This window comes from Salvelinus alpinus, chromosome 20 (assembly GCF_045679555.1).
Source record: "Salvelinus alpinus chromosome 20, SLU_Salpinus.1, whole genome shotgun sequence".
Classification (NCBI taxonomy): domain Eukaryota; kingdom Metazoa; phylum Chordata; class Actinopteri; order Salmoniformes; family Salmonidae; genus Salvelinus; species Salvelinus alpinus.
Genome location: NC_092105.1, coordinates 3,303,448 through 3,319,601, shown reverse-complemented (window position 1 = coordinate 3,319,601; position 16,154 = coordinate 3,303,448). Strand labels below are relative to the sequence as shown.

Sequence of the window (16,154 nt, the reverse complement as noted above, 5' to 3'; positions counted from 1 at the left end):
AAATTATAGACTGATCATTTCTTTGTCAGTGGGCAAACGTACAAAATCAGCAGGGGATCAAATACTTTTTTCCCTCACTGTATATATACTGTACTCTATATCATCTACTGCATCTTGCCATCTTTATGCAATACATGTACCACTAGCCACTTTAAACTATGCCACTTATGTTTACATACCCTACAGTACTCATCTCATATGTATATACCGTACTCTATACCATCTACTGCATCTGCCATGCCGTTCTGTACCACCACTCATTCATATATCTTTATGTACATATTCTTTATCCCTTTACACTTGTGTGTGTGTGTGTAAGGTAGTAGTGTGGAATTGTTAGGTTAGATTACTGTTGGTTATTACTGCATTGTCGGAACTAGAAGCACAAGCATTTCGCTACACTCGCATTAACATCTGCTAACCATGTGTATGTGACTAATAAAATTTGATTTGATTTGATTTGATTTCTATCCCTGTAGTCTAATGGTTGTATTATATGTTACTCTATCCCTGTAGTCTAATAGTTGTATTATATGTTACTCTATCCCTGTAGTCTAATAGTTGTATTATATGTTACTCTATCCCTGTAGTCTAATGGTTGTGTTATGTTACTCTATCCCTGTAGTCTAATGGTTGTGTTATGTTACTCTATCCCTGTAGTCTAATGGTTGTATTATATGTTACTCTATCCCTGTAGTCTAATGGTTGTGTTATATGTTACTCTATCCCTGTAGTCTAATGGTTGTGTTATGTTACTCTGTCCCTGTAGTCTAATGGTTGTATTATATGTTACTCTATCCCTGTAGTCTAATGGTTGTGTTATATGTTACTCTATCCCTGTAGTCTAATGGTTGTGTTATGTTACTCTATCCCTGTAGTCTAATGGTTGTGTTATATGTTACTCTATCCCTGTAGTCTAATGGTTGTGTTATGTTACTCTATCCCTGTAGTCTAATGGTTGTATTATATGTTACTCTATCCCTGTAGTCTAATGGTTGTGTTATATGTTACTCTATCCCTGTAGTCTAATGGTTGTGTTATGTTACTCTATCCCTGTAGTCTAATAGTTGTATTATATGTTACTCTATCCCTGTAGTCTAATGGTTGTGTTATGTTACTCTATCCCTGTAGTCTAATGGTTGTGTTATGTTACTCTATCCCTGTAGTCTAATGGTTGTATTATATGTTACTCTATCCCTGTAGTCTAATGGTTGTGTTATGTTACTCTATCCCTGTAGTCTAATGGTTGTATTATATGTTACTCTATCCCTGTAGTCTAATGGTTGTGTTATATGTTACTCTATCCCTGTAGTCTAATGGTTGTGTCATGTTACTCTATCCCTGTAGTCTAATGGTTGTGTTATGTTACTCTATCCCTGTAGTCTAATGGTTGTGTTATGTTACTCTATCCCTGTAGTCTAATGGTTGTATTATATGTTACTCTATCCCTGTAGTCTAATGGTTGTATTATATGTTACTCTATCCCTGTAGTCTAATGGTTGTATTATATGTTACTCTATCCCTGTAGTCTAATGGTTGTATTATATGTTGCTCTATCCCTGTAGTCTAATGGTTGTATTATATGTTACTCTATCCCTGTAGTCTAATGGTTGTATTATATGTTACTCTATCCCTGTAGTCTAATGGTTGTGTTATGTTACTCTATCCCTGTAGTCTAATGGTTGTATTATATGTTACTCTATCCCTGTAGTCTAATGGTTGTATTATATGTTACTCTATCCCTGTAGTCTAATGGTTGTATTATATGTTACTCTATCCCTGTAGTCTAATGGTTGTATTATATGTTGCTCTATCCCTGTAGTCTAATGGTTGTATTATATGTTACTCTATCCCTGTAGTCTAATGGTTGTATTATATGTTACTCTATCCCTGTAGTCTAATGGTTGTGTTATGTTACTCTATCCCTGTAGTCTAATGGTTGTGTTATGTTACTCTATCCCTGTAGTCTAATGGTTGTGTTATGTTACTCTATCCCTGTAGTCTAATGGTTGTATTATGTTACTCTATCCCTGTAGTCTAATGGTTGTATTATATGTTACTCTATCCCTGTAGTCTAATGGTTGTATTATATGTTACTCTATCCCTGTAGTTTAATGGTTGTATTATGTTACTCTATCCCTGTAGTCTAATGGTTGTATTATATGTTACTCTATCCCTGTAGTTTAATGGTTGTATTATATGTTACTCTATCCCTGTAGTCTAATGGTTGTATTATATGTTACTCTATCCCTGTAGTTTAATGGTTGTATTATATGTTACTCTATCCCTGTAGTCTAATGGTTGTATTATATGTTACTCTATCCCTGTAGTCTAATGGTTGTATTATATGTTACTCTATCCCTGTAGTCTAATGGTTGTATTATATGTTACTCTATCCCTGTAGTTTAATGGTTGTATTATATGTTACTCTATCCCTGTAGTCTAATGGTTGTATTATATGTTACTCTATCCCTGTAGTTTAATGGTTGTATTATATGTTACTCTATCCCTGTAGTCTAATGGTTGTATTATATGTTACTCTATCCCTGTAGTCTAATGGTTGTATTATATGTTACTCTATCCCTGTAGTCTAATGGTTGTATTATGTTACTCTATCCCTGTAGTTTAATGGTTGTATTATATGTTACTCTATCCCTGTAGTCTAATGGTTGTATTATATGTTACTCTATCCCTGTAGTTTAATGGTTGTATTATATGTTACTCTATCCCTGTAGTCTAATGGTTGTATTATATGTTACTCTATCCCTGTAGTTTAATGGTTGTATTATGTTACTCTATCCCTGTAGTCTAATGGTTGTATTATATGTTACTCTATCCCTGTAGTCTAATGGTTGTATTATATGTTACTCTATCCCTGTAGTCTAATGGTTGTATTATATGTTACTCTATCCCTGTAGTCTAATGGTTGTATTATATGTTACTCTATCCCTGTAGTCTAATGGTTGTGTTATGTTACTCTATCCCTGTAGTCTAATGGTTGTATTATATGCTACTCTATCCCTGTAGTCTAATGGTTGTATTATATGTTACTCTATCCCTGTAGTCTAATGGTTGTATTATATGTTACTCTATCCCTGTAGTCTAATGGTTGTATTATATGTTACTCTATCCCTGTAGTCTAATGGTTGTGTTATATGTTACTCTATCCCTGTAGTCTAATGGTTGTATTATATGTTACTCTATCCCTGTAGTCTAATGGTTGTATTATATGTTACTCTATCCCTGTAGTCTAATGGTTGTATTATATGTTACTCTATCCCTGTAGTCTAATGGTTGTGTTATATGTTACTCTATCCCTGTAGTCTAATGGTTGTATTATATGTTACTCTATCCCTGTAGTCTAATGGTTGTATTATAGGTTACTCTATCCCTGTAGTCTAATGGTTGTATTATATGTTACTCTATCCCTGTAGTCTAATGGTTGTATTATGTTACTCTATCCCTGTAGTCTAATGGTTGTATTATATGTTACTCTATCCCTGTAGTTTAATGGTTGTATTATATGTTACTCTATCCCTGTAGTCTAATGGTTGTATTATATGTTACTCTATCCCTGTAGTCTAATGGTTGTATTATGTTACTCTATCCCTGTAGTCTAATGGTTGTATTATATGTTACTCTATCCCTGTAGTCTAATGGTTGTATTATATGTTACTCTATCCCTGTAGTCTAATGGTTGTGTTATGTTACTCTATCCCTGTAGTCTAATGGTTGTATTATATGTTACTCTATCCCTGTAGTCTAATGGTTGTATTATATGTTACTCTATCCCTGTAGTCTAATGGTTGTATTATATGTTACTCTATCCCTGTAGTCTAATGGTTGTATTATATGTTACTCTATCCCTGTAGTCTAATGGTTGTATTATATGTTACTCTATCCCTGTAGTCTAATGGTTGTATTATATGTTACTCTATCCCTGTAGTCTAATGGTTGTGTCATGTTACTCTATCCCTGTAGTCTAATGGTTGTATTATATGTTACTCTATCCCTGTAGTCTAATGGTTGTGTTATGTTACTCTATCCCTGTAGTCTAATGGTTGTATTATATGTTACTCTATCCCTGTAGTCTAATGGTTGTGTTATGTTACTCTATCCCTGTAGTCTAATGGTTGTGTTATGTTACTCTATCCCTGTAGTCTAATGGTTGTATTATATGTTACTCTATCCCTGTAGTTTAATGGTTGTGTTATGTTACTCTATCCCTGTAGTCTAATGGTTGTGTTATGTTACTCTATCCCTGTAGTCTAATGGTTGTGTTATGTTACTCTATCCCTGTAGCTCCTGGAGCCTGTCTGTCACCAGCTGTTTGAGATGTACCGGAGCTCTGAGGACCGCCTGAGACGCTTCACACTGCAGTTCCTTCCAGAGCTGGTCTGGGTGTACCTCCGCATCACCGCCAGCAGGGACCGCCAGAGCAACGGCTGCATAGAGGCCTTGCTGCTGGGCATATACAACCTGGTAACTACCACTACCTACCTAAACCTACAAAACTAACCTAGTTATAACCCTACCCCTCATGCTAGGCATATGTACAGACTGTGAGGGGTCAGGAGATAGGGCTTTAGTCTCTATGGAAGAGGCTGGATGTTAGGGGTGGGGCTTTAGTCTCTATGGAAGAGGCTGGATGTTAGGGGTGGGATAGGGCTTTATTCTCTATGGAAGAGGCTGGATGTGAGGGGTGGGATAGGGCTTTAGTCTTTATGGAAGAGCCTGGATGTTAGTGGTGGGATAGGGCTTTAGTCTCTATGGAAGAGGCTGGATGTTAGGGGTGGGGCTTTAGTCTCTATGGAAGAGGCTGGATTTTAGGGGTGGGGATTTAGTCTCTATGGAAGAGGCTGGATGTTAGGGGTGGGATAGGGCTTTAGTCTCTATGGAAGAGGCTGGATGGTAGGGCTGGGATAGGGCTTTAGTCTCTGGAAGAGGCTGGATGTTAGGGGTGGGATAGGGCTTTAGTCTCTATGGAAGAGGCTGGATGTTAGGGGTGGGATAGGGCTTTAGTCTCTATGGAAGAGGCTGGATGTTAGGGGTGGGATAGGGCTTTAGTCTCTATGGAAGAGGCTGGATGTTAGGGGTGGGATAGGGCTTTGGTCTCTATGGAAGAGGCTGGATGTTAGGGGTGGGATAGGGCTTTAGTCTCTATGGAAGAGGCTGGATGTTAGGGGTGGGATAGGGCTTTAGTCTCTATGGAAGAGGCTGGATGTTAGGGGTGGGATAGGGCTTTAGTCTCTATGGAATGGGCTGGATGTTAGGGGTGGGATAGGGCTTTAGTCTCAATGGAAGAGGCTGGATGTTAGGGGTGGGGATTTAGTCTCTATGGAAGAGGCTGGATGTTAGGGGTGGGATAGGGCTTTAGTCTCTATGGAAGAGGCTGGATGTTAGGGGTGGGGATTTAGTCTCTTTGGAAGAGGCTGGATGTTAGGGGTGGGGCTTTAGTCTCTATGGAAGAGGCTGGATGTTAGGGGTGGGATAGGGCTTTAGTCTCTATGGAATGGGCTGGATGTTAGGGGTGGGATAGGGCTTTAGTCTCTATGGAAGAGGCTGGATGTTAGGGGTGGGATAGGGCTTTAGTCTCTATGGAAGAGGCTGGATGTTAGGGATGGGATAGGGCTTTAGTCTCTATGGAAGAGGCTGGATGTTAGGGGTGGGATAGGGCTTTAGTCTCTATGGAAGAGGCTGGATGTTAGGGGTGGGGATTTAGTCTCTTTGGAAGAGGCTGGATGTTAGGGGTGGGGCTTTAGTCTCTATGGAAGAGGCTGGATGTTAGGGGTGGGATAGGGCTTTAGTCTCTATGGAATGGGCTGGATGTTAGGGGTGGGATAGGGCTTTAGTCTCTATGGAAGAGGCTGGATGTGAGGGGTGGGATAGGGCATTAGCCTATATGGAATGGGCGGGATGTTAGGGGTGGGATAGGGCTTTAGTCTCTATGGAAGAGGCTGGATGTTAGGGGTGGGATAGGGCTTTAGTCTCTGGATTGGGCTGGATGTTAGGGGTGGGATAGGGCTTTAGTCTCTATGGAAGAGGCTGGATGTTAGGGGTGGGATAGGGCTTTAGTCTCTATGGAAGAGGCTGGATGTTAGGGGTGGGGCTTTAGTCTCTATGGAAGAGGCTGGATGTTAGGGGTGGGATAGGGCTTTAGTCTCTATGGAAGAGGCTGGATGTTAGGGATTGGGCTTTAGTCTCTATGGAAGAGGCTGGATGTTAGGGGTGGGATAGGGCTTTAGTCTCTATGGAAGAGGCTGGTTGTTAGGGGTGGGGCTTTAGTCTCTGGAAGAGGCTGGATGTTAGGGGTGGGATAGGGCTTTAATCTCTATGGAATGGGCTGGATGTTATGGGTGGGATAGTGCTTTAGTCTCTGGAAGAGGCTGGATGTTAGGGGTGGGATTGGGCTTTAGTCTCTATGGAAGAGGCTGGATGTTAGGTGTGGGGCTTTAGTCTCTATGGAAGAGGCTGGATGTTAGGGGTAGGATAGGGCTTTAGTCTCTATGGAAGAGGCTGGATGTTAGGGCTGGGATAGGTCTTTAGTCTCTATGGAAGAGGCTGGATGTTAGGGGTGGGATTGGGCTTTAGTCTCTATGGAAGAGGCTGGATGTTAGGTGTGGGGCTTTAGTCTCTATGGAATGGGCTGGGTGTTAGGGGTGGGATAGGGCTTTAATCTCTGGAAGAGGCTGGATGTTAGGGGTGGGATTGGGCTTTAGTCTCTATGGAAGAGGCTGGATGTTAGGGGTGGGATAGGTCTTTAGTCTCTATGGAAGAGGCTGGATGTTAGGGGTGGGGCTTTATTCTCTATGGAAGAGGCTGGATGTTAGGGGTGGGGCTTTGTTTTCTATGGGAGAGGCTGGATGTTAGGGGTGGGGCTTTATTCTCTATGGAAGAGGCTGAATGTTAGGGGTGGGATAGGGCTTTAGTCTCTATGGAAGAGGCTGGATGTTAGGGAGGGATTGGGCTTTAGTCTCTATGGAAGAGGCTGGATGTTAGTGGTGGGATAGGGCTTTAGTCTCTATGGAAGAGGCTGGATGTTAGGGGTGGGATTGGGCTTTAGTCTCTGGAAGAGGCTGGATGTTAGGGGTGGGATTGGGCTTTAGTCTCTATGGAAGAGGCTGGATGTTAGTGGTGGGATAGGGCTTTAGTCTCGAAGAAGCTGAATATTATTGATAGGGCTTTAGTCTCTGTGGAAGAGGCTGGATGTTAGGGGTGGGATTGGGCTTTAGTCTCTATGGAAGAGGCTGGATGTTAGGTGTGGGGCTTTAGTCTCTATGGAAGAGGCTGGATGTTAGGGGTGGGATAGGGCTTTAGTCTCTATGGAAGAGGCTGGATGTTAGGGGTGGGATAGGTCTTTAGTCTCTATGGAAGAGGCTGGATGTTAGGGGTGGGATTGGGCTTTAGTCTCTATGGAAGAGGCTGGATGTTAGTGGTGGGATAGGGCTTTAGTCTCGAAGAAGCTGAATATTATTGATAGGGCTTTAGTCTCTATGGAAGAGGCTGGATGTTAGGTGTGGGGCTTTAGTCTCTATGGAAGAGGCTGGATGTTAGGGGTGGGATAGGGCTTTAGTCTCTATGGAAGAGGCTGGATGTTAGGGGTGGGATTGGGCTTTAGTCTCTATGGAAGAGGCTGGATGTTAGGGGTGGGGCTTTATTCTCTATGGAAGAGGCTGAATGTTAGGGGTGGGATAGGGCTTTAGTCTCTATGGAAGAGGCTGGATGTTAGGGGTGGGATTGGGCTTTAGTCTCTATGGAAGAGGCTGGATGTTAGGGGTGGGATAGGGCTTTAGTCTCTATGGAAGAGGCTGGATGTTAGGGGTGGGATCTGGCTTTAGTCTCTATGGAAGAGGCTGGATGTTAGGGGTGGGATTGGGCTTTAGTCTCTATGGAAGAGGCTGAATGTTAGGGGTGGGATAGGGCTTTAGTCTCTGTGGAAGATGCTGGATGTTAGGTGTGGGGCTTTAGTCTCTATGGAAGAGGCTGGATGTTAGGGGTGGGATAGGGCTTTAGTCTCTATGGAAGAGGCTGGATGTTAGGGGTGGGATTGGGCTTTAGTCTCTATGGAAGAGGCTGGATGTTAGTGGTGGGATAGGGCTTTAGTCTCGAAGAAGCTGAATATTATTGATAGGGCTTTAGTCTCTGTGGAAGATGCTGGATGTTAGGTGTGGGGCTTTAGTCTCTATGGAAGAGGCTGGATGTTAGGGGTGGGATAGGGCTTTAGTCTCTATGGAAGAGGCTGGATGTTTGGGATGGGATAGTGCTTTAGTCTCTATGGAAGAGGCTGGATGTTAGTGGTGGGATAGGGCTTTAGTCTCTATGGAAGAGGCTGGATGTTTGGGATGGGATAGTGCTTTAGTCTCTATGGAAGAGGCTGGATGTTAGTGGTGGGATAGGGCTTTAGTCTATGGAAGATGCTGGATGTTAGGGGTGGGATAGGGCTTTAGTCTCTATGGAAGAGGCTGGATGTTAGGGGTGGGATAGGGCTTTAGTCTCTATGGAAGAGGCTGGATGTTAGGGGTGGGATAGGGCTTTAGTCTCTATGGAAGATGCTGGATGTTAGGGGTGGGATAGGGCTTTAGTCTCTATGGAAGAGGCTGGATGTTAGGGGTGGGATAGGGCTTTAGTCTCTATGGAAGATGCTGGATGTTAGGGGTGGGATTGGGCTTTAGTCTCGAAGAAGCTGAATATTATTGATAGGGCTTTAGTCTCTATGGAAGAGGCTGGATGTTAGGTGTGGGGCTTTAGTCTCTATGGAAGAGGCTGGATGTTAGGGGTGGGATAGGGCTTTAGTCTCTATGGAAGAGGCTGGATGTTAGGGGTGGGATTGGGCTTTAGTCTCTATGGAAGAGGCTGGATGTTAGGGGTGGGGCTTTATTCTCTATGGAAGAGGCTGAATGTTAGGGGTGGGATAGGGCTTTAGTCTCTATGGAAGAGGCTGGATGTTAGGGGTGGGATCTGGCTTTAGTCTCTATGGAAGAGGCTGGATGTTAGGGGTGGGATTGGGCTTTAGTCTCTATGGAAGAGGCTGAATGTTAGGGGTGGGATAGGGCTTTAGTCTCTGTGGAAGATGCTGGATGTTAGGTGTGGGGCTTTAGTCTCTATGGAAGAGGCTGGATGTTAGGGGTGGGATAGGGCTTTAGTCTCTATGGAAGAGGCTGGATGTTAGGGGTGGGATTGGGCTTTAGTCTCTATGGAAGAGGCTGGATGTTAGTGGTGGGATAGGGCTTTAGTCTCGAAGAAGCTGAATATTATTGATAGGGCTTTAGTCTCTGTGGAAGATGCTGGATGTTAGGTGTGGGGCTTTAGTCTCTATGGAAGAGGCTGGATGTTAGGGGTGGGATAGGGCTTTAGTCTCTATGGAAGAGGCTGGATGTTTGGGATGGGATAGTGCTTTAGTCTCTATGGAAGAGGCTGGATGTTAGTGGTGGGATCTGGCTTTAGTCTCTATGGAAGAGGCTGGATGTTAGTGGTGGGATAGGGCTTTAGTCTATGGAAGAGGCTGGATGTTAGGGGTGGGGATTTAGTCTCTTTGGAAGAGGCTGGATGTTAGGGGTGGGATAGGGCTTTAGTCTCTATGGAAGAGGCTGGATGTTAGTGGTGGGATAGGGCTTTAGTCTATGGAAGAGGCTGGATGTTAGGGGTGGGGATTTAGTCTCTTTGGAAGAGGCTGGATGTTAGGTGTGGGGCTTTAGTCTATGGAAGAGGCTGGATGTTAGGGGTGGGATAGGGCTTTAGTCTCTATGGAAGAGGCTGGATGTTAGTGGTGGGATAGGGCTTTAGTCTATGGAAGAGGCTGGATGTTAGGGGTGGGGATTTAGTCTCTTTGGAAGAGGCTGGATGTTAGGGGTGGGATAGGGCTTTAGTCTCTATGGAAGAGACTGGATGTTAAGGGTGGGATAGTGCTTTAGACTCTATGGAAGAGGCTGGATGTTAGGGGTGGGGCTTTAGTCTCTATGGAAGAGACTGGATGTTAAGGGTGGGATAGTGCTTTAGACTCTATGGAAGAGGCTGGATGTTAGGGGTGGGGCTTTAGTCTCTATGGAAGAGGCTGGATGTTAGGTGTGGGGCTTTAGTGTCTATGGAAGAGGCTGGATGTTAGGGGTTGGATAGGGATTTAGTTTCTATGGAAGATGTTGGGTGTTAGGTGTGGGGCTTTAGTCTCTATGGAAGAGGCTGGATGTTAGGTGTGGGGCTTTAGTCTCTATGGAAGAGGCTGGATTTTAGGGGTGGAATAGGGCTTTAGTCTCTATGGAAGAGGCTGGATGGTAGGGCTGGGATAGGGCTTTAGTCTCTATGGAAGAGGCTCGATGTTAGGGGTGGGATAGGGCTTTAGTCTCTATGGAAGAGGCTCGATGTTAGGGGTGGGATTTAGTCTCTATGGAAGAGGCTGGATGTTAGGGATAGGGCTTTAGTCTCTATGGAAGAGGCTGGATGTTAGGGATAGGGCTTTAGTCTCTATGGAAGAGGCTTGGAAAGCCGGTGCTGAAGGTCAGATATCGGTCCGCTGTCGTTACTGGAAGAGGCTACTAAAGCTCTGTCAGGACAGACCCCTGGGTCTATCTAGTCACTGCTGGAGATATCGTTGTAGACGGCTCCGTCTGTGTGTGTGTGATGCATAATTTATGATCCTCTGTCTTCTCTCATCTACCATGGCTGTAGACTACTCTCATCAGTTACACAGCACGGCTCTCTGCAGACAGACATTGGATATACAGAGAGAACCTGGCTCTGGGCAGGCAGTCAGGCAGTGAAGGGCGTGGTTAGCAATTAGCATAGCAGTCAAGGACATGGCTAGCATGGTAGCAGGGTTAGCATTATCACAGCTGTGAAGGGTATGGTTAGCATGGGTAGCAATATCACAGCAGTGAAGAATATGGTTAGCACGATAAGCAATTTTCATAAGACATTTTCATGATAAGCAAATAGCATGGTTAGCAGTAGCATGGTTAGCAGTAGCATGGTTAGCAATAGCATGGTTAGCAATAGCATGGTTAGTAGTAGCATGGTTAGCAGTAGCATGGTTAGCACAGTAGTGAATGGCATGGTTAGCATTAGCAGGTCTGATCTCATGAAGGATTAGTGTTGGGGTACAGACAGACCCAGTGAGTAACTCTCCCCCAGAGGACGGACGGACAGAGACCCAGTGAGTAACTCTCCCAGAGGACGGACGGACAGAGACCCAGTGAGTAACTCTCCCAGAGGACGGACGGACAGAGACCCAGTGAGTAACTCTCCCAGAGGACGGACGGACAGAGACCCAGTGAGTAACTCTCCCAGAGGACGGACGGACAGAGACCCAGTGAGTAACTCTCCCAGAGGACGGACGGACAGAGACCCAGTGAGTAACTCTCCCAGAGGACGGACGGACAGAGACCCAGTGAGTAACTCTCCCAGAGGACGGACGGACAGAGACCCAGTGAGTAACTCTCCCAGAGGACGGACGGACAGAGACCCAGTGAGTAACTCTCCCAGAGGACGGACGGACAGAGACCCAGTGAGTAACTCTCCCAGAGGACGGACAAAGGATAGGAGAGACTACTAAGAGCATGCAGTCCATTACGACACAGATCAGAGGTCACTAAGCTTACTCTGAAAGCACACACAAACACTGTCCACCAGACTGTTAAAATCAACCAACCCAGCCAAAGAAGCTTGTTTCATTGACCTCTGCATTGAAGAGCTTGTTTCATTGACCTCTGCATTGAAGAGCTTGCTTCATTGACCTCTGCATTGAAGAGCTTGTTTCATTGACCTCTGCATTGAAGAGCTTGTTTCATTGACCTCTGCATTGAAGAGCTTGTTTCATTGACCTCTGCATTGAAGAGCTTGTTTCATTGACCTCTGCATTGAAGAGCTTGTTTCATTGACCTCTGCATTGAAGAGCTTGTTTCATTGATCTCTGCATTGAAGAGCTTGTTTCATTGACCTCTGCATTGAAGAGCTTGTTTCATTGACCTCTGCATTGAAGAGCTTGTTTCATTGACCTCTGCATTGAAGAGCTTGCTTCATTGACCTCTGCATTGAAGAGCTTGCTTCATTGACCTCTGCATTGAAGAGCTTTTTTCATTGACCTCTGCGTTGAAGAGCTTGTTTCATTGACCTCTGCGTTGAAGAGCTTGTTTCATTGACCTCTGCATTGAAGAGCTTGTTTCATTGACCTCTGCATTGAAGAGCTTGTTTCATTGACCTCTGCATTGAAGAGCTTGTTTCACTGACCTCTGCATTGAAGAGCTTGTTTCACTGACCTCTGCATTGAAGAGCTTGTTTCATTGACCTCTGCATTGAAGAGCTTGTTTCATTGACCTCTGCATTGAAGAGCTTGTTTCATTGACCTCTGCATTGAAGAGCTTGTTTCATTGACCTCTGCATTGAAGAGCTTGCTTCATTGACCTCTGCATTGAAGAGCTTGCTTCATTGACCTCTGCATTGAAGAGCTTGTTTCATTGACCTCTGCATTGAAGAGCTTGTTTCATTGACCTCTGCATTGAAGAGCTTGTTTCATTGACCTCTGCATTGAAGAGCTTGTTTCATTGACCTCTGCATTGAAGAGCTTGTTTCATTGACCTCTGCATTGAAGAGCTTGTTTCATTGACCTCTGCATTGAAGAGCTTGTTTCATTGACCTCTGCATTGAAGAGCTTGTTTCATTGACCTCTGCATTGAAGAGCTTGTTTCATTGACCTCTGCATTGAAGAGCTTGTTTCATTGACCTCTGCATTGAAGAGCTTGCTTCATTGACCTCTGCATTGAAGAGCTTGCTTCATTGACCTCTGCATTGAAGAGCTTGTTTCATTGACCTCTGCATTGAAGAGCTTGTTTCATTGACCTCTGCATTGAAGAGCTTGTTTCATTGACCTCTGCATTGAAGAGCTTGTTTCATTGACCTCTGCATTGAAGAGCTTGTTTCATTGACCTCTGCATTGAAGAGCTTGCTTCATTGACCTCTGCATTGAAGAGCTTGTTTCATTGACCTCTGCATTGAAGAGCTTGCTTCATTGACCTCTGCATTGAAGAGCTTGCTTCATTGACCTCTGCATTGAAGAGCTTGCTTCATTGACCTCTGCATTGAAGAGCTTGTTTCATTGACCTCTGCATTGAAGAGCTTGTTTCATTGACCTCTGCATTGAAGAGCTTGTTTCATTGACCTCTGCATTGAAGAGCTTGTTTCATTGACCTCTGCATTGAAGAGCTTGTTTCATTGACCTCTGCATTGAAGAGCTTGTTTCATTGACCTCTGCATTGAAGAGCTTGTTTCATTGACCTCTGCATTGAAGAGCTTGTTTCATTGACCTCTGCATTGAAGAGCTTGTTTCATTGACCTCTGCATTGAAGAGCTTGTTTCATTGACCTCTGCATTGAAGAGCTTGCTTCATTGACCTCTGCATTGAAGAGCTTGTTTCATTGACCTCTGCATTGAAGAGCTTGCTTCATTGACCTCTGCATTGAAGAGCTTGCTTCATTGACCTCCATCCAGAATCACACGGCCTTTGGCCCCGTTGAAGCGTGCTCATCGTTTTCCTGACGTTCTCAGCTAACCCGTTTATTCACACACACACACACACACGCACACGCACACGCACACACACACACACACACACACACTATCAACCAGACTGTTCAAACCAACCAACCCGGCCAAAGCTCTCCAACATTACTTTCTCTCTCTGGTTTTTCAGGAGATTGTGGACAAAGATGGGAACAGCAAGCTCCTGTCGTTCACCATCCCCTCCCTGTCCAAGCCCTCTGTGTATCACGAGGTAAGTCACCATCCCCTCCCTGTCCAAGCCCTCTGTGTATCACGAGGTAAGTCACCATACCCTCCCTGTCCAAGCCCTCTGTGTATCACGAGGTAAGTCACCATACCCTCCCTGTCCAAGCCCTCTATGTATCAAATCATCAAATCAAATTTTATTTGTCACATACACATGGTTAGCAGATGTTAATGCGAGTGTAGCGAAATGCTTGTGCTTCTATTTCCGACAATGCAGTAATAACCAACGAGTAATCTAACCTAACAATTCCACAACTACTACCTTATACACACACAAGTGTAAAGGGATAAAGAATATGTACATAAAGATATATGAATGAGTGATGGTACAAAACGGCATGGCAAGATGCAGTAGATGGTATAGAGTACAGTATATACATATGAGATGAGTAATGTAGGGTATGTAAACATAAAGTGGCATAGTTTAAAGTGGCTAGTGATACATTTTTACATAATTTCCATCAATTCCCATTATTAAAGTGCACCCGGTGATTTGCCCCCGGTGATGCGTTGTGCAGACCTCACTACCCTCTGGAGAACCCTACGGTTGTGGGCGGAGCAGTTGCCGTACCAGGCGGTGATACAGCCCGACAGGATGCTCTCGATTGTGCATCTGTAGAAGTTTGTGAGTGCTTTTGGTGACAAGCCGAATTTCTTCAGCCTCCTGAGGTTGAAGAGGCGCTGCTGCGCCTTCTTCACAACGCTGTCTGTGTGGGTGGACCATTTCAGTTTGTCCGTGATGTGTACACCGAGGAACTTTCCACCTTCTCCACTACTGTCCCGTCGATGTGGATAGGGGGGTGCTCCCTCTGCTGTTTCCTGAAGTCCACAATCATCTCCTTTGTTTTGTTGATGTTGAGTTTGAGGTTATTTTCCTGACACCACACTCCGAGGGCCCTCACCTCCTCCCTGTAGGCCGTCTCGTCGTTGTTGGTAATCAAGCCTACCACTGTAGTGTCGTCCGCAAACTTGATGATTGAGTTGGAGGCGTGCATGGCCACGCAGTCATGGGTGAACAGGGAGTACAGGAGAGGGCTCAGAACGCACCCTTGTGTGGCCCCAGTGTTGAGGATCAGCGGGGTGGAGATGTTACCTACCGGGCGGGGTCGAGACCCGGGGTCGAGACACAGGGCGGGGTCGAGCTTGATGACGAGTTTGGAGGGTACTATGGTGTTAAATGCTGAGCTGTAGTCAATGAACAGCATTCTCACATAGGTATTCCTCTTGTCCAGATGGGTTAGGGCAGTGTGCAGTGTGGTTGCGATTGCGTCGTCTGTGGACCTATTGGGTCGGTAAGCAAATTGGAGTGGGTCTAGGGTGGAGGTGATATGGTCCTTGACTAGTCTCTCAAAGCACTTCATGATGACGGAAGTGAGTGCTACGGGGCGGTAGTCGTTTAGCTCAGTTACCTTAGCTGTCTTGGGGACAGGAACAATGGTGGCCCTCTTGAAGCATGTGGGAACAGCAGACTGGGATAAGGATTGATTGAATATGTCCTTAAACACACCAGTTAGCTGGTCTGCGCATGTTCTGAGGACGCGGCTGGGAATGCCGTCTGGGCCTGCAGCCTTGCGAGGGTTAACACGTTTAAATGTTTTACTCACCTCGGCTGCAGTGAAGGAGAGCCCGCAGCTTTTGGTAGCGGGCCGTGTCAGTGGCACTGTATTGTCCTCAAAGCGAGCAAAAAAGTGATTTAGTCTGTCTGGGAGCAAGACATCCTGGTCCGTGACGGGGCTGGTTTTCTTTTTGTAATCCATGATTGACTGTAGACCCTGCCACATACCTCTTGTGTCTGAGCTGTTGAATTGCGACTCTACTTTGTCTCTATACTGGCACTTAGCTTGTTTGATTGCCTTGCGGAGGGAATAGCTACACTGTTTGTATTCGGTCATGTTTCCGGTCACCTTGCCCTGGTTAAAAGCAGTGGTTCACGCTTTTATCACGAGGTAAGACTGGTAGCCTAGCGTTTAGTGTTGGGCCAGTAACCGAAAGGTCGCTGGTTCGAATGCCCGAGCCAACAAGGTGAAAAATTTGTCTGTGCCTTTGGGAAATGTGCTTAACCCTAGTATGCTCCAGGGGCGCAGGCTACTAAGCCTGACCCTGTAAAACAGCACATTTCACTGCACCTATGAAAATTAAACGGCATTTCTATGTGTTTTCTGTTGCCCTCTGTTCATCCTCTGTGGGTGCATCCCACAGGGTACAGTATTACACTATATAGGGAATATTGTGTCATTTGAGACATTAATCGCCTTTACTCATCTCTCCTGGCCGTAAGGCAGGCTTATTATCTGACCGTCTGGAGAGTGAAGAATGGAGGCTCTGTGATGTTATTCTCATTGTTCACCTCTAGGGGTAACGGTGGTTTATTTTCCTTTCTA

General features: G+C 44.7%; 1 protein-coding gene across 1 annotated transcript in view; it reads left to right on the top strand.

The window, feature by feature from the left end:
- Nucleotides 1-4,302: 4,302 nt before the first annotated feature.
- LOC139546210 (hyccin 2-like) overlaps nucleotides 4,303-16,154 on the top strand; it is a gene marked incomplete at its 5' end in the record, with an annotated part of 63,872 nt that continues 52,020 nt past the window's right edge. The window contains 2 exon segments of the mRNA XM_071354330.1: nucleotides 4,303-4,482; nucleotides 13,679-13,759. Coding sequence (XP_071210431.1) covers nucleotides 4,336-4,482; nucleotides 13,679-13,759 — 228 coding nt within the window.